General features: G+C 36.1%; 1 protein-coding gene across 2 annotated transcripts in view; it reads left to right on the forward strand.

Annotated features, from left to right (window-relative positions):
- The window catches only part of LOC127843628 (paraplegin-like), a 298,425-nt gene that overhangs the window by 48,720 nt on the left and 233,764 nt on the right, over positions 1-15,941 (forward strand). The window contains exons 17-18 of one of the 2 annotated variants that reach the window (XM_052373324.1): positions 11,176-11,420; positions 12,668-12,950. The exons of the other annotated variant lie outside the window; for it this stretch is intronic. Coding sequence (XP_052229284.1) covers positions 11,176-11,420; positions 12,668-12,907 — 485 coding nt within the window. The 3' untranslated portion in view covers positions 12,908-12,950. The remainder of the gene's footprint in view (positions 1-11,175; positions 11,421-12,667; positions 12,951-15,941) is intronic. 2 annotated transcript variants of the gene reach the window in all.

Here is a 15,941-nt window from a genome sequence, read left to right on the forward strand (position 1 = left end):
AAGAGAGCAATGGATTTGTTCATTTTCGTTTTGTTTTTTTAATTTAAAGGCCCAAACGATTTTTTGTTAAACTTCTTCATTTCTCATCACAGATTGATTAAGTAAGATGGTTATGCTCGGTGAGATGTTAATCTAGGTATGATTTATAAAAAGTTGACAAAAATAAGGCATTTTAAAGGATTTTGCCTTTGTACAATTTTATACTGTTATTTCTTTGAATCATTTTCACACCTGTCGCCAAAGTTGTTTTGTTTTTTTTGAAAAACTTTTCTATTTCTCATCCCAAATCGTTGAAGTATGATTTTTATGCTAGGAGAGATGTTAATATAAGTATAAATAACAAAAACGTAGAAGAAAATGTTCAATTTAAAGGATTTGGCCTTATACAATGTTGGTACAATTTTAAGCTCTTTTCCTCTGTTGTACACGATTGCTGTCAAACGTGTTTTTGTTCTTTTTGATAAACGTTTTCATTTTTCATCCCAAATAGATAAAATCAGATTTTTATGCTTGGTGATATGTTTATCTAGGTTTGAATTAAACAAACTGGAGGAAAATGTTCATTTTCAAGGATTTAGCCTTGTACAAAGTTGGTAAAATTTTAAGCTCTTATACCCTATTGTACACACCTGTCGTCAAACGTGCTTTGGTTCATTGTGAAAACCTTTTTATCCCACTTTTACAGCGAATTCGGTTGATTAAAGCCCCGTATATTAAATATCATCTATAATCAACGGCAGGAAATGACGTCAATAATTCGACGAAATGACGTCATAAATCCAGCAAAATTATCCAGTCAAACTAATTTTGTTTAAACAAAAAGGTTTACAAAATAAAAAGTGGGATAAATAGAATAATAGGTTAGTGTTTATTATAGATCAGGTTTATCATGCTCGGCACGAAAACGAAAAAGCACTCGCCAAGGCTCGTGCGTTTTGTGCTTCATGATAAACCTGATCTATAATCAACACTAACCTATTATTCTCTATGTCATTTTTCATACAAACATAACATCTTCTTCAGTTCGCTAATTGATCCGACAATTAACACGCGCGTGAAATGTTTTTTTTTCTTTTCGCGAAATCCTAGTCCATGACACTTAGAGCTTTTATTAATTACCAATTAGAAAAAAAACTTGGTAACAAACAAAACTTTAATAACCTTTAACTCATGAATAAGATCTAAATAAAAAATAGAGAATTAAAAAATCCACAGAATCAATATTGAAATAAGACTAGCTGAAACCGTTTTTGGATCGAACGATCATAGCATTTATAATACTGTAATGTTGTTTTTATCAGAGACCTAGATCTATGTGTCCACATACATCTATCCGTTTTGAAATAATATTATTTTATAAGGTTTTAAATGTTTGAATTAAAAATGTATACAAGAAAATTTTATCAGCAAAAGCCTTTCAAATAAATTATTCAATGGCATTCTCGCCAAGATTTGGAAATTCTTATAGCGCTATTACTTCAACGATCACGGCATTATAAATTTTTATTTAGGGTAAATAAAATCGAGATTTTGTAAAAGCATAATTACTCATGTTTCTATGAAACTTTATTTTATAAAAATCGGATCATTATTGACCAAGTTACAGCCGCCTTTCTAAAGGGCCGTAACATTTTTGCATAACTTTGCTCGATAATCGTAGCCGTTGCTACTGGACACGTCGCTATCTTATCGCAATCGTGATACATCGGCTATCTTCGGACTCCTCCGATTGATTTATGGAATAAATCGTCTGCTGATCCTAAGTGTTCTTATCAGTTTCTTGACCACGTGACCCCGCCGCGAGATAACCCGATAAGACGCGAAGTTTCCAATCTGTGTATTCTATTTCTCTTTGCCACACCCCACATTATACCCCCCCTCTCACTCCCCCCTACCCCCCCCCTACCCCCCCCCTCAAAAAAAAAAAATGTTTTTTTTAAACATCTAATAAATTACCCCACCCCACATTATTACCCCCTCTCACCCCCCTACCCCCCCACCCATCCTTAAATTTTTTTATATTTAAAACATCTTATAAATTACCACACCCCACATTATACACCCCTCTCACCCCCCCCCCCTACCCCCCCCACCCCCCCCCAATTATTTTATTTTTTTTAAACATCTAATAAATAACAACACCCCACATTATACCCCCTCTCACCCCCCTACCCCCCGGGCCCCCCCCCCCCCCCCCCCAAAAAAAAAACAACAACAAATAATATATTTTTTTTAAACATCTAATAAATTACCACACCCAACATTATACCCCCCTTTCACTCCCCCTACCCCCCCCCTACACCAGCCCCCCCCCCCATTTTTTTTTTTTTTTTAAACATCTTATAAATTACCACACCCCACATTATACCCCCCTCTCACCTCCCCCTTGTTAATGACTGGCAGATGACCCCTATTGATATTCAGGTCACTAGGTCAAAGGTCAAGGTCACAGTGACTCGAAATAGTACAGTGGTTTCCGGATGATAACTTACATTAGGTCAAAGGTCAAGGTCACAGTGACAAAAACGTATTCACACAATGGCTGCCACTACAACTGACAGCCCATATGGGGGGCATGCATGTTTTACAAACAGCCCTTGTATTAAGAGGAAATGCCACATAATTCGCGAGATACCACGGTACTTTAGTTGAAATTAACAACAAAACTTTTAATAGAAATAAAATTATCTCAATGCTGTACGCGCTACGAAACTTTTATTTAGAAATAAATACACCCACGCCAATTTTCTCACGCTTTATATCAGAACAAAGAAATTCATGACCAGTATTTAACGAATTATATACCAGTAAACTGCCATTATTACCTTTGAAATGACACTAATTGGTTATTTGTTAAGTGTTAAAAACAACCCCAGCTGTGTGTACACAACACTGTCACTTATCGACTGTTTTTCACGCTTCACTGCGTTCCATAGTAAGCCGCGACATAGAGGGTGTTAATACTAGCTAGAACCGGTTTTTATCTTAAGTGAGCGAATTCTCAGATAAAAACATGTCATTAAGTGATCATGCTCGTCAGATTTTTGGGAGCTATAGCCAAAGCGCGATATATTGGACAGCGCGATATAACGGTCCGCGATATATCAGCGTTGCAGTGTATATGTTTTTTCCTGACACATTACTTGAAAAACTGTTGCTATTGCTCATATATTGTTTTAGATTTTTTTTTTATTTTGTCTGGAAGATTTATTAAAAATTAAAAAAGAGGTAACAACTTTAAATTTAATAGATAACATATCTCATTTTGGGGATGTGCAGTGCATAAGGACCATAAATCTTGCAATCATATTTTAAGAGTTATTTGTCTTCGTTGATTATTTTACTTTCATTTTCTCTGGAGAATATCTTGAAAATTACACAACGTATCATTTTGAAATTTAATAGGTGGGTAGATCTAATTGAGGGGATGGGATGTAACTTAACTTTCACAAAGACACTACTCTTGCTGCCATATTTACAGTTATTGCCCCCTTTCAGTATTTTATACTTATATTTTATCAGAGCATGTCTTGGTAATTATTCGAGGTAGCAACTTAGAACTTAATTTGTACAAAGTGGTCAAGCAGTGGAAGCCCAGTATATAAGATCTGTTACTCATACTTTCATTGCACAGTTATTGCCTTTGCAAATGATCATGTGGAATTTGTGTCTAGGTGTTACAATTTTCATGGAGACAGTTTGTATCTTGAATAGTCACAACACAGTATATTGACTACATTTTATTGAAACTCTAAAGTTATAAATATATACACCGTCACCAATTAAATTAAAGAATAACTCACTCACACTTTTTGTACTATAACATGTTTACACTCAATTCCATATCCCCAGATTCTCGCTGTTCCTGGCTTTTATTCAAATCTGCCTACCCTTTCATATTTGGATGTTGTGATAGTGTGGATAATGACCCTGATAGGCCCCTAACATTTAATTAATATTTATTATAGCAACTGTTGAAATATCTGACAAACAGACTCTGCCTTGCAAAGGAAGAAATCAGCTGCAGTTCCTATACTAAAAATTAAAACATAGGGAATATGGTGACCATAGCATAAGGTATGCAGATGAAACTAGCATCACAAAAACGCAACTGTAAATGCAGTGGGGAGGGGAGCTTTTTCAATCTGGAAATTGAAAGTACAAGTTGATCTTGTCAGTACAGGACATTCTACATTGTCCCGTAATATAAGGTAGATTAATGTCAATTATGTTGGTCTCATGGATTTACTCAGAATTAGTATACATGAACGTCATCCTCTTCCAACAGTCACTCTGCCTTAAACACTATGATGTCATTATTTTCATCCATTCCTACAATCATTGAGCCTGTGTTCTTACTGTAGTAGACAGACTGAGGGTGAGTCACACCATCATTGTTTGTGACCACCTCTGCCAGTATCTGTCTCCCATCTTTGTCAACCTGGAAGATTTTGTCAGAAAAGTATCCAAACACAAGAACTTGTCCTGAATCTGTCACATGTAGGCCAGGTAGTGAGCTCAGTGCAGATACAGTTAGGGTGGAAATCACTGTGCCATCCTTGGACAGGGTGACCAGCTGCTGACTGTCCTCGTTGGTCACATATATCCTGTCTCCATCTGGACTCACCGTACAGGACATTACTGTGGTATAGAAGACAGTGATGATGGGATGTTATTATGTGGAAATGAAGGGTGTGATATAAAAAGTAGTGAGTCGAATGTTCTTGATATACAATATAGCCCAGCTTTTATTATTTTGTTATGTGTAAAGTACAAACATAAAAACACTTTATGAAATTGTAATGAATATTACTATTATTATTTAACATAATGTAAAGTAATGGCAACTATAAAGAACAGTTGTATTGTGGATGTGTATATTGTGGTTCTTTTATTTAGATACATTGTTTAAGTGTTTGACTTTGTGGAATAAGTATCAAAGATATTATTGTCTAACTTAAATATATAATTGTAGATGTAGCATAAAAATATTTCCTTGATTTGTTAAACATGGTATTAGGGAATATGGATTAAAGACTACATAATTAATTTGGTTCAAGCTGTCCTGATCATTATTTACCAAACATTAATTTGTTTGATAAGATTACTGGTTTGTGAAGCTTGATTTCAGTGACAGTAGAAGCATGGGCCTAAAAGTTTTGAACATTAGAATAATGCTAGGAATAATTATTACCTGTATTGTAGCTTGATGTATCCTTATACATCTCCCTCACCAGTCTTCCATCCACATTATAGTGATACAGGACACAACCATCTGTAATATACAGGTTATCATGCTGATGGGCAATACCCCAGCAAGCATGTTGGAGCTTCAGTATCCTGTCCTTTATCAACTGACTATTGATAACTCTGATGAAGTGGACTTCTTTTCCACGCTGATTGTTAACCCCCACCAGACTGGAGTCAATGCTGCACATGGACCATGGTCTCCAAGGCAAGTCACAGTGGGACACTACCTTATAGGTCTGATCCATGAGCTTCACTTTGTTGTTGTTCCAGTCTGCGATGATGAGTTCTCCAGAAGCTGTCTCACAGATACCTCTTATGTTGCATTTTTTTGTATCACCCTTAATCTTCACACTGTACTTCTTACTACTCTTCACTTTTATGATTTGATCAGACCTGTTTACTGCCCCTGGTTGATGTCCCTGGACCAGCTGGTGTGATGAACTTGATACTGGATCAAATACTTGGCCTGACTTGGTCAGATCACTTGTTCCGTTTCCAGGGCTAGAACTTCTAGATGTTCTAGATTCTGGATGGGATTTGTTTACCTTGAATCCTGAAGTTGTTTGGTGTCCAGGGTCAGACTGGCTGGTTTCTTTAGGTTTATTCTGTCTGCTATCCGTGTTCTGTGTTGTCCTTTTAGCAGGGTGTGATTGTTCCACTGTTCTCAGTATTTGCCCCAATCCTGAAAGAGTGGACAGGGTTTGTTGGATGGTTGTATCAGGTCTAAAGGTAAGTGTCATTTCAGTCTTTGTTGTCATTTCTTGTAAAGCTGATTCTACCTTAAGGGACTGGTCAATACATTTTCTGTACTTGATAAAACTGAGTGCTTCGCTTTTGTCTTTTATTTTCAGGAAATGCTCATGATGACATGTAATATTTTTGATGGACTCAGTGCAGTTTTCAATGTCAGTTTGAATTGATGTTCTGATTGCAACCAGAAATGTGTCCAACTCCTTCTTGGTATATTTCTCCAGTTGATCCAAAGAATCATTAATTGTCTTTCGTAAAGTGTTGATTTCTTCCAGAATTGTTGTGTACGATTTCTCAAGAGACTTAATATTCTCCTCTAAGTCATCTTTCTCATGTATCAATTGCTGGTGTTGTGCATAAATAGTTGCTGACAACTGCTTGAAGTCTCCTTTTTGATGCAGCTGTTTCACTTTTTCAGATATTAGTACCAAATGACTGCATTTCCTACAAAAACATCAAATTAAATCATGTTTGTGTTTTTGCAAAGAATGGTTTATATTTTTAGATCTACAATTTATGTTGAATCATATTATTTTGTCACACAAAATATCTTTAAAAACATATGTCTCATAAAACCAGTTACAAATTCAAATGTCAAGGTCACATAATGGAGCATGATTTTTTTTTTGCACTATATTTGTTTGAGAACACCTTGACCTGTAAACATAAAAATTGGTATAGTGGTAAAATGGGCGGAAAAGACGTTTTTAGCCCCCGCCTATGCCATAATATTATACCATTTATCAAGGGATTTGCTCCCATTTATAAACACATATTATTTGGCAAGGGATATCAATTCAACAAATTTGATTGTTTAATTTGAGATCACATGGTTAAAGGTTGAGATCATATGACTTTGTATAAAGCAATTGTTTTCTGCAAGAAATCTAAAGAATGCTTTCACATATGATCATCTATATTGCTTTGCTTGTTAGGAGGAAAGAAAAATGATAATGAGGTCAAGAGGTCAAAGATCAAGGTCACATGTTCTTGATGCATTAAGATTGTTTATGCATATTTATATCTAGAAATCTCTTAGCATCATTTAAATCAGTATGCTGGTTTGTCTTTATGAATTATGTCCCATCATGATTGTGAAGTCAAGAGATCAAGGTCAAGGCCACAGGTAGGGCTTTGCTCCATTTTCCAATTAACTCCTTTTTCATGAATGATGCAGTGGTTAAAAATCAATATTCAACCAAACCAAGATTACAATTAACATAAGAAAGTTGAAAAAAGTATCTGGCACTCTTGTGAGTCATTTACTATCCTGGGAGAGATAAAGTTTGGCTAAAAATTGGTAAAGACATTTAAAGAAACATCTTCATAGCAAGTGCATCTATACTTACTGATGATTATGGAAATGGCAGACATGACATATCAGCTCACTGTGGTCCTCGCAGAATATGGTCAGTTTTTCTTTCTGGTGCTTCTTACATTTGTCTTGTTCAACCACATCAGTCTCAGGCCATTGGCTGATGTTTTCTTTGCTCAAAATGGCATGCTTCTTGTAAAGATAATTATGATACTCCACACATTTGCTACAGTAAAATTTAGAACATTCCTCACAGTAAAATCTAGCCTCTGTGTTTCTATCAGTTTCCTGACAGGTGAAACAAGAAAAGTCAAAAATAAAGTCACATCCTCTATGGATTGAACCCTCCATGTTGGAAGCCATTTTTTTGTCAATATTGATTTTTTCACATTGTGTCACACCGGTCTTTACTGATATGTGTTTGATTCTTGTAAAATATACTTGTGGCGTTGATGTAATATACCTAACCCGGTATTCTAGCGGGTCGTCTATTCTTTTCATATTTCATTTATGCCCCCTGGCTTTTGTTTATAAACAAACATTTCAGACCTACTTGTTGAAACCGCAAGAAAACATCTAGTGCTGCCAATATCAATTAATTCTTGGTAATTTTATGTAAAAAAATGGAGAACATAATTTTAACCCGAAATCTACAAAAATCCATCTTGAAATGACATTTCCCATTCATAGAGAATAATGGGTTAGTGTTGATTATAGATCAGGTTTATCATTCGAGGCTTAGAAAACAAAAAGCACGAGCCTTGGCGAGAAGCAAATAATGTGCACCTCGTGATCGACTCGATAGTTTGATATCGAAAGTGAATTGTGTGTGGTGTTAGGCTACGTTGTAAACAAATGTAGTTCCTTGTATATAACAACTTAATGTCATATTGATATCATAAAACTTAAAGATTTGCAATTCAATATGATTAAAATTGTAATTAATAACGCTCGACACTTTGTTACAGAACGATATTCTGATTTAAAAAAATGATTATTTGATCAGCGGTTATTTTTGGAACGCAGAGTAATACACTGACCTTGGTTACACTACAGTCATTATCAAAGTACGACAAACACTCGTGAAAACTTATTTTGTTTAAATAAAAAAAGTTTACTGAATAAAAAGTGGGATAAATAGAATAATAGGTCAGTGTTGATTATAGATCAGGTTTATCATGCTCGGCACGAAAACGAAAAAGCACTCGCCAAGGCTCGTGCTTTTTGTTTTCTAAGCCTCGCATGATAAACCTGATCTATAATCAACACTAACCTATTATTCTCTATATAACACGCTAAGTTACATAAAAGTAATGATTACATGTATGGCATGTCTATGGGCACAATATTTAGTAAAAACACCAGTTTGTGAAGACAATGCTACACATGTCAGACAAACTAATTGAAGTTAAAGATTTCTAGTAGTGTTTTGTTGAGCTTTCTTTATTGCATAGAATTATATCGGAATAACAGAACTCAATAAACATAATAAGCTTGTCCCTATACAATGGACATTTGGCATGGAGGGTCCCTATAGATTGGACATTTGGCATGGACCTATTGAGTGGACATTTGACTTGGTGGGTCCCTATTAAGTGGACATTTTGCATGGAGGGTCCCAATAGACTGGACATTTGGCATCAAGGGTCCCTATAGAGAGGACATTTTGCATAGAGGGTTCCTATAGAGTGGACATTTGGCTTTTCATGAACATTTGAAGAATTGTAATTAAAGAAACAACCCAGGATATAACAGTAGGCCCTTCCATTTTACCGCAAACTCACAAGCATATGGAGCACGGGTCAGAATTTACCAGAATTTACGGGTTTGCAGGGGTTATTTTACTGTGAGGTTTATGGTTCCTAATTAGGGAATTTATCAAAGGTGAAGTGCTTTGATAGCAGATCTGGGTGCCACAGAGATAGTGAAAATCCTCTAATTGAAAGTGTATTGTTGTTATCAGGAAGTAATGAGCTCTACTCTGAAACATTGATAAATAAACCAGTGTTGCCATGGCTACCCTTTTAGAAAAAAAATCTGAGAGAAAATGATCAAATGTAGTACAATTTATTTTGATTGTTCTGTTGAATCAGTTGAATTTTCTTTTGAAAAAAAAAGATGAAAAAAACCTAATGTAACTACAATTTATATGGATTGTTATGTTTGGTGCAATAAGTGAATGTTGTTTAAATGTTTGAGAAATATGTTTTTGACTTAAACTTGAGCACACAACAAAGGTTGTTGTTTAAAATGTGTTGCCAATCTGTTGCTGTCTTAACCAAAACTAGTACAACAAAACATTTGTTCTAAAAACATTATGCCCAGGTGTGACATATAAAGTTGCACTAACAAAAATGAAAAAACTTATTACCGAGAAGAGATCAAAAGATAAGAAAGTTAATAGTTAAAAAGCATTGATGTTGTAGTCTCACACTATATACATAATTTTCATGAGCAGTTGCTTTTGAGATAAATCTTTCGAGACCTGCAACAGTATTAGATTAATGTGTGGTAATAATTTGATTATTATAGAAGTCAGGTAATATATGTTGCCACTAAATGGCTCTGCAAGTAACACTCATTATACAGGTGCCCATTTCTTTGGTTTTATTGATGCAAAAGCACCAGATAATGGTAGATATTGAATGACTTGAAGAAACTTAAGACATGAATGCAATAATAATTGCAATTATGGCAAATGTTGAGAAATGCAGAGAAATCGGTTGGTTAGCAGTGTGACCACTGTTAGCCACATTTCATTTGTCTGAGAGCTGACATTTAATATTTATGCCCCCCTTCGAAGAAGAGGGGGTATATTGTTTTGCACATGTTGGTCCGTCTGTCCGTATGTCCGTCCGTCCAACAGATGGTTTCCGGATGATAACTCAAGAACGCTTACGCCTAGGATCATGAAACTTCATAGGTACATTGATCATGACTCGCAGATGACCCCTATTGGATTTTCTGGTCACTAGGTCAAAGGTCAAGATGACCCGAAATAGTAAAATGGTTTCTGGATGATAACTCAAGAACGCTTATGCCTAGGATCATAAAACTTCATAGGTACATTGATCATGACTCGCAGATGACCCCTATTGATTTTCAGGTCACTAGGTCAAAGGTCAAGGTCACGGTGACTCAACTTAGAAAAATGGTTTCTGGATGATTACTCAAGAACACTTATGCCTAGGATCATGAAACTTCATAGGTACATTTATCATGACTCGCAGATGATCCCTATTGACTTTCAGGTCACTAGGTCAAGGCCACAGTGACTTTACACAGTAAAATTGTTTCCAGATGATAACTCAAGAAAGCTTACGCCTAGAATCATGAAACTTCATAGGTACATTGATCATGACTTGCAGATGACCCCTATTGATTTTCAGGTCACTAGGTCAAAGGTCAAGGTCACAGTACCAACAAATCATTCACACAATGGCTGCCACTACAACTGACAGCCCATATGGGGGGCATGCATGTTTTACAAACAGCCCTTGTCTTTTTTGTCCCCTACCGGTGAACCGGAGGGGACTTATGGTTTGCGCTCTGTGTGTCCGTCAGTCAGTCAGTCAGTCAGTCTGTCACACTTTTCTGGATCCTGCGATAACTTTAAAAGTTCTTAATATTTTTTCATGAAACTTGAAATATGGATAGATGGCAATATGGAGATTATGCACGTCATTTCATTTTGTTCCTACGTCAAAAAATCTGGTTGCTATGGCAACAAACATAAAAAACATTCTGACAATGGTGGAGTTTCACCTGTAGGGGACCATATTGCTTGACAATAGTCTTGTTAAATATACTAAGCTTGATATGAAAAGTAAATAAAAGTGTTTTACACTTAAATTCTGCAGGAGCTAAAGATGATCTAGACAAGGTCACAAAACTCGCCTATGCTCAAATAAAAACGTACGGCATGAGCGAGAAATTTGGCCTGTTGTCGTTTCCTGTTGAGAATGAGTCGGGATTGAAGTTTGGACCGAAGCCATTCTCGAGGCGGACTGACCAGTTGCTTGACCAGGAGGTGCGAGTGCTGGTGGGGAAGGCGTATCGCCAGGCTGTGGATCTGATCAACAAGAATAAGGACAAGCTGCATGAGGTGCCTCAATAGTCTGGTTGCATTAAGAGGAATTTTGTAGTGTATACATGTACTGTTGTAATTATCCCCTGCCATAGGCGGAGGGATATTGTTTTGGCGTTGTTCCTCCGTCTGTCTTTCCGTCCGTCCATCTGTCTTTCCGTCCATCCGTCCGGAGCCATATCTTGGAAATGCTTTGGTGGATTTCATTGAAACTTGGTATGAGTATATAAATGGATAAGAGGATGATGCACGCAAAATGTCATTGCACACCATCTGTTAATAATGGAGTTATGGCCCTTGTATCTTAAAAAAATGCTTTTTTGAGTGTCAAATACAACACTTTTGTGTCCAGAAGCATATTGGCAGGGGATATCAATTCAACGCATTTGCTTGTTTTAAGTGTTGTGCAATTTACCTTGAATATGTACGAGTAGTATTATTGGAAAATGAGGCTTGATGTATGTGCGTGGTCCCAGATTAGCCTGTGTAGTTAGCATATGCTAATTAGTGACAACTTTTTTCGATTAGAGTGAATTTTTCTTTTAAAGGAAGACTCTTCTTAAAGAAAATCAAGTTTAGACAAAAAGTGTCATCCCAGATTAGCATGTGTAATCTGCATAGACTAATCTGGGACGACTCTTTACGCACACGCATTGAGCCCCATTTTTCACAAGCAAGGCTCAATCATATATTTTCAATTGTAAGTCAAAAGGGTGATCTTAAACTGTAACCCAAACACTTTTCTCGAAACCAGCCAGTGTAAAAAATATTTTGGTTTCATTGCTTAACCCTTTGCATGCTGGGAAATTTGTCGTCTGCTAAAATGTCGTCTGCTGAATTTTTAAAAATAGCATTTTTGTTCGATTTTTTTCAAAGAATATTATAAGAATAGCAAACAGTTTGGATCCTGATGAGACGCCACGTTCTGTGGCGTCTCATCTGGATCCAAACTGTTTGCAAAGGCCTTCAAAATTCGGTTCCCGCACTGAAAGGGTTAAGGAAATAGTATTTGGGAAGACAACCTTTATACATGTACATGAAGAACATAAAACAACCATCAATCAAAGGAAAAGTTTTTTTAATTGTTTCAAAAGGAAACTTAAATTTATGATGTGATTAAAAAAAGTGAATACAAGAATCATCATGTTTAAAACTAAACTTGTCACCTTCAGGGTTTGTACCGGTTTCCACTTCACATTTTCATGAAAGGTCCAAAAATTTCACGATAGATCAATTCTTAACCCAAAATATATCTTTTCTGCCAGTTGGCACAGCTCCTACAAGCCAAAGAAACTCTCCAGTACTCGGAGGTTGAGGCATTACTCGGACCATGTCCTTTCGGAAAGAAAGTGCCGGTTGATCCAGGAGCGTTCTTCGATGAAGACCTACATGAGGAGAAAGCAGCCAAAGAGGAAGCGGACAAAATAGCTGAAGAAGCTGCAAGAAAAGCAGATGACATTCCTGTCACACCTGGAGTAGTGCGCCAAAAGCATAACATTCGTTGACTCGTTGTTGTGAATGTACTTAATACGGCATATATTTATTAAGGTTCTGAATGGACTTTTCTCTTAGATTTAAAAAGCGGAATTTAAATGTGTTTGGAATATTCCTTATCCTTTTTGAAAAGGTGCTTGACAATTGAACATACCGAATTTAACCACGGTTTATTTGTATATGTGTGAGTATCTTCAAATGCATTTCCTTGTCAAAGCAACCTAATATATAATACAATTTAAGAATTGGTAAACATTTCCTCAATTGAACATAGGGTCTTTAAATAGTGTGCATTATATTCATTTGTACACTACATGTATACAGTATTTAAAGAAGAAAAATATAAAAATATACCAAAATTGGTGTTATATGATACACTATAAAAAATTATGTTATGTTTTTTATTATTTTGGAAAAATGATACACATTTACATTGGACCCAGTGCTGTAAATGCCCTTACCGAAGCAAGCCTCTGTGGTGTACATAATGTGTATTTGTTGTGTATATACTGTGATCATATGTGTACACCAGAAGAGTACGTTTCATGTACACAGAATGCTGCATACATGCTGTGTACTTCTTTACAGAGTACACAGCATGTACGCTGGAGGATACTAGTACACAGCAAGTATGCGACACACTGATAGAAACTTCCAGTAGTACACCTCATATACACACTAGGGACTTATACAAATCCCTTCCTGCAGATGAGTACACCTGATCTTCACAGCAAAGAAATAGATTTTGCTAATCGTACACCACATGTACACTGCAGGAACTTAAAAAATCTTTGTCAGTACACTTTATATACACCGGAATGACTTATGAAAATCTGCTTTGGACTTCATCTTTGCTGTACACTGTATATACACAGCAAGAACTTATATAATTTTCAGCAAAAACATGTGACATTTGAAGAAAATATTGTTTGGGAAAATAATACACATGTACGTAATTCATGCTACGAATGTAGCACATTTGAGACTAGTTTTACTTGTGTTACTTTTTGTTATTTTGTTGCCTTTTGCTTCAATATTTTGTCAAGGAAATAAAGCAATTAACAATTTGCTGCTTTATGTTTAATGTTTTAGTGTAAAAATTATTACATTTTTACTAGACTATAAATAATAGTGAACACTATCAATGGGTAAATGTACCTGAAAGATTCAATTATTGCGTAACAACAATTAACAATGCTAATTTTGCATGTTTTTTATTAACTCTCTAGAGGCCACATTTATTGTCCAATCTTCATGAAATTTGGTCAGAAGATTGGTCTCAATGATATCTTGGATTAGTTCGAAATGGTTATGTTTGCTTGAAAAACATGGCTGCCAAGGGGCGAAGTATTTTTCCTCATATGGCTATGTATGGCTATAGTAAAATCTGTAGACTGTATAGGCTTATCTGCAACGACAATTTTTAACTTGAATTAAACCCCGTTTTCCCTGAGCAATCCTCGTGTATTTGTTTCTTGTTCCCTACCGGTTTCACAGGAGGGGACTTAGGTTTGCGCTCTGTCAGTCTGTCTGTCTGTCACACTTTTATGGATCCTGCGATAACTTTAAAAGTTCTTAATATTTATATGAAACTTGAAACATGGATAGATGGCAATATGGACATTATGCACGTCATTTCATTTTGTTTCTACGTCAAAAATTCTGGTTGCTATGGCAACAAATGGACTAGAAATACTGCTGAAAATTGTGGTTTTCTGGATCCTGCGATTACTTTAAAAGTTCTTCATATCTTGTCATGAAACTTGAAACAAAGATAGATGGCAGTATGGATCTTATGCACGTCATTTCATTTTGTTATTACGTAAAAAATTCTGGTTGCTATGGCAACAAATATAATAAAAAAATCCAAAAGAATCTGACAATTTTGGAATTTCTGACAATGATGGAGCCGGTAGGGGACATATATTGCTTGGCAATAGTTTTGTTGATATCATGGACGAGTTCGAAAATGGTTACGTTTGCTTGAAAAACATGGCTGCCAAGGGGCGGGGCATTTTCCCTTATATGGCTATTTATGGCTATAGTAAAATCTTGTTAACACTCTAGAGGCCACATTTATAGTCTGATCTTCATGAAACTCGGTCAGAAGAATTATCCCAATAATATCTTGGACAAATTTAAAAATGATGCCGGTTGATTGTGAAAAACATGGCTACCTTTGGGCGGGGCATTTTTCCTTATATGGCTATAGTAAAACTTTGTTAACACTCTAGAGGTCACATTTATTTTCCGATCATCATGAAACTTGGTCAGAAGATTTGTCCCAATGATATCTAGGATGAGTTCGAAAATGGTTTTGGTTGCTTTGAAAACTTGGCAACCAGGGGCGGGGCAATTTTCATTATATGGCTATATATGGCTTTAGTAAAACCTTGTTAACACCACATTTATTGTCCAATCTTTATGAAATTTGGTCAGAAGATTTGGTCTCAATGATATCTTGGATGAGTTCGAAAATAATTATGTTTGCTTGAAAAACATGGCTTCCAAGGGGTGGGGCATTTTTCCTTATATGGCTATAGTAAAATCTTGTTAACACTAGAGGCCAGTGACAGGCCACATTTACTGTCCGATCTTCATGAAACTGGGTCAGAAGATTCATCACGATATCTTGGAAGGGTTCAAAAATGATGTCGGTTGGTTCAAAAACATGGCCACCAGGGGGCGGGGCATTTTTCCTAATATAGCTATAGTAAAACCTTGTTTACACTCTAGAGGCCACATCTATTTTCCGATCTTCAAGGAACTTGATCAAAAGATTTGTCCCAATAATATCTTGTTATCTCAAGTGAACGACTCTGGGCTTTTCATGACCTCTTGTAATAGAATTTGTCATGATAATTCCACTAAATACGGCTAGTGGTTATGGAGAACAAGCACAGGCATCGTCTCATGTGGAAGAAAAGTCAAAGGGACTTACCTCTGCTTAAAATCCACCAAGTACGCAATGCCGATAATATTCCAAACTATAACTGCTACTTATAAATCATGTGTTGTTTTGTATGCAAAAAATAAGAGCATGGG

This window comes from Dreissena polymorpha, chromosome 9 (assembly GCF_020536995.1).
Source record: "Dreissena polymorpha isolate Duluth1 chromosome 9, UMN_Dpol_1.0, whole genome shotgun sequence".
NCBI lineage: Eukaryota > Metazoa > Mollusca > Bivalvia > Myida > Dreissenidae > Dreissena > Dreissena polymorpha.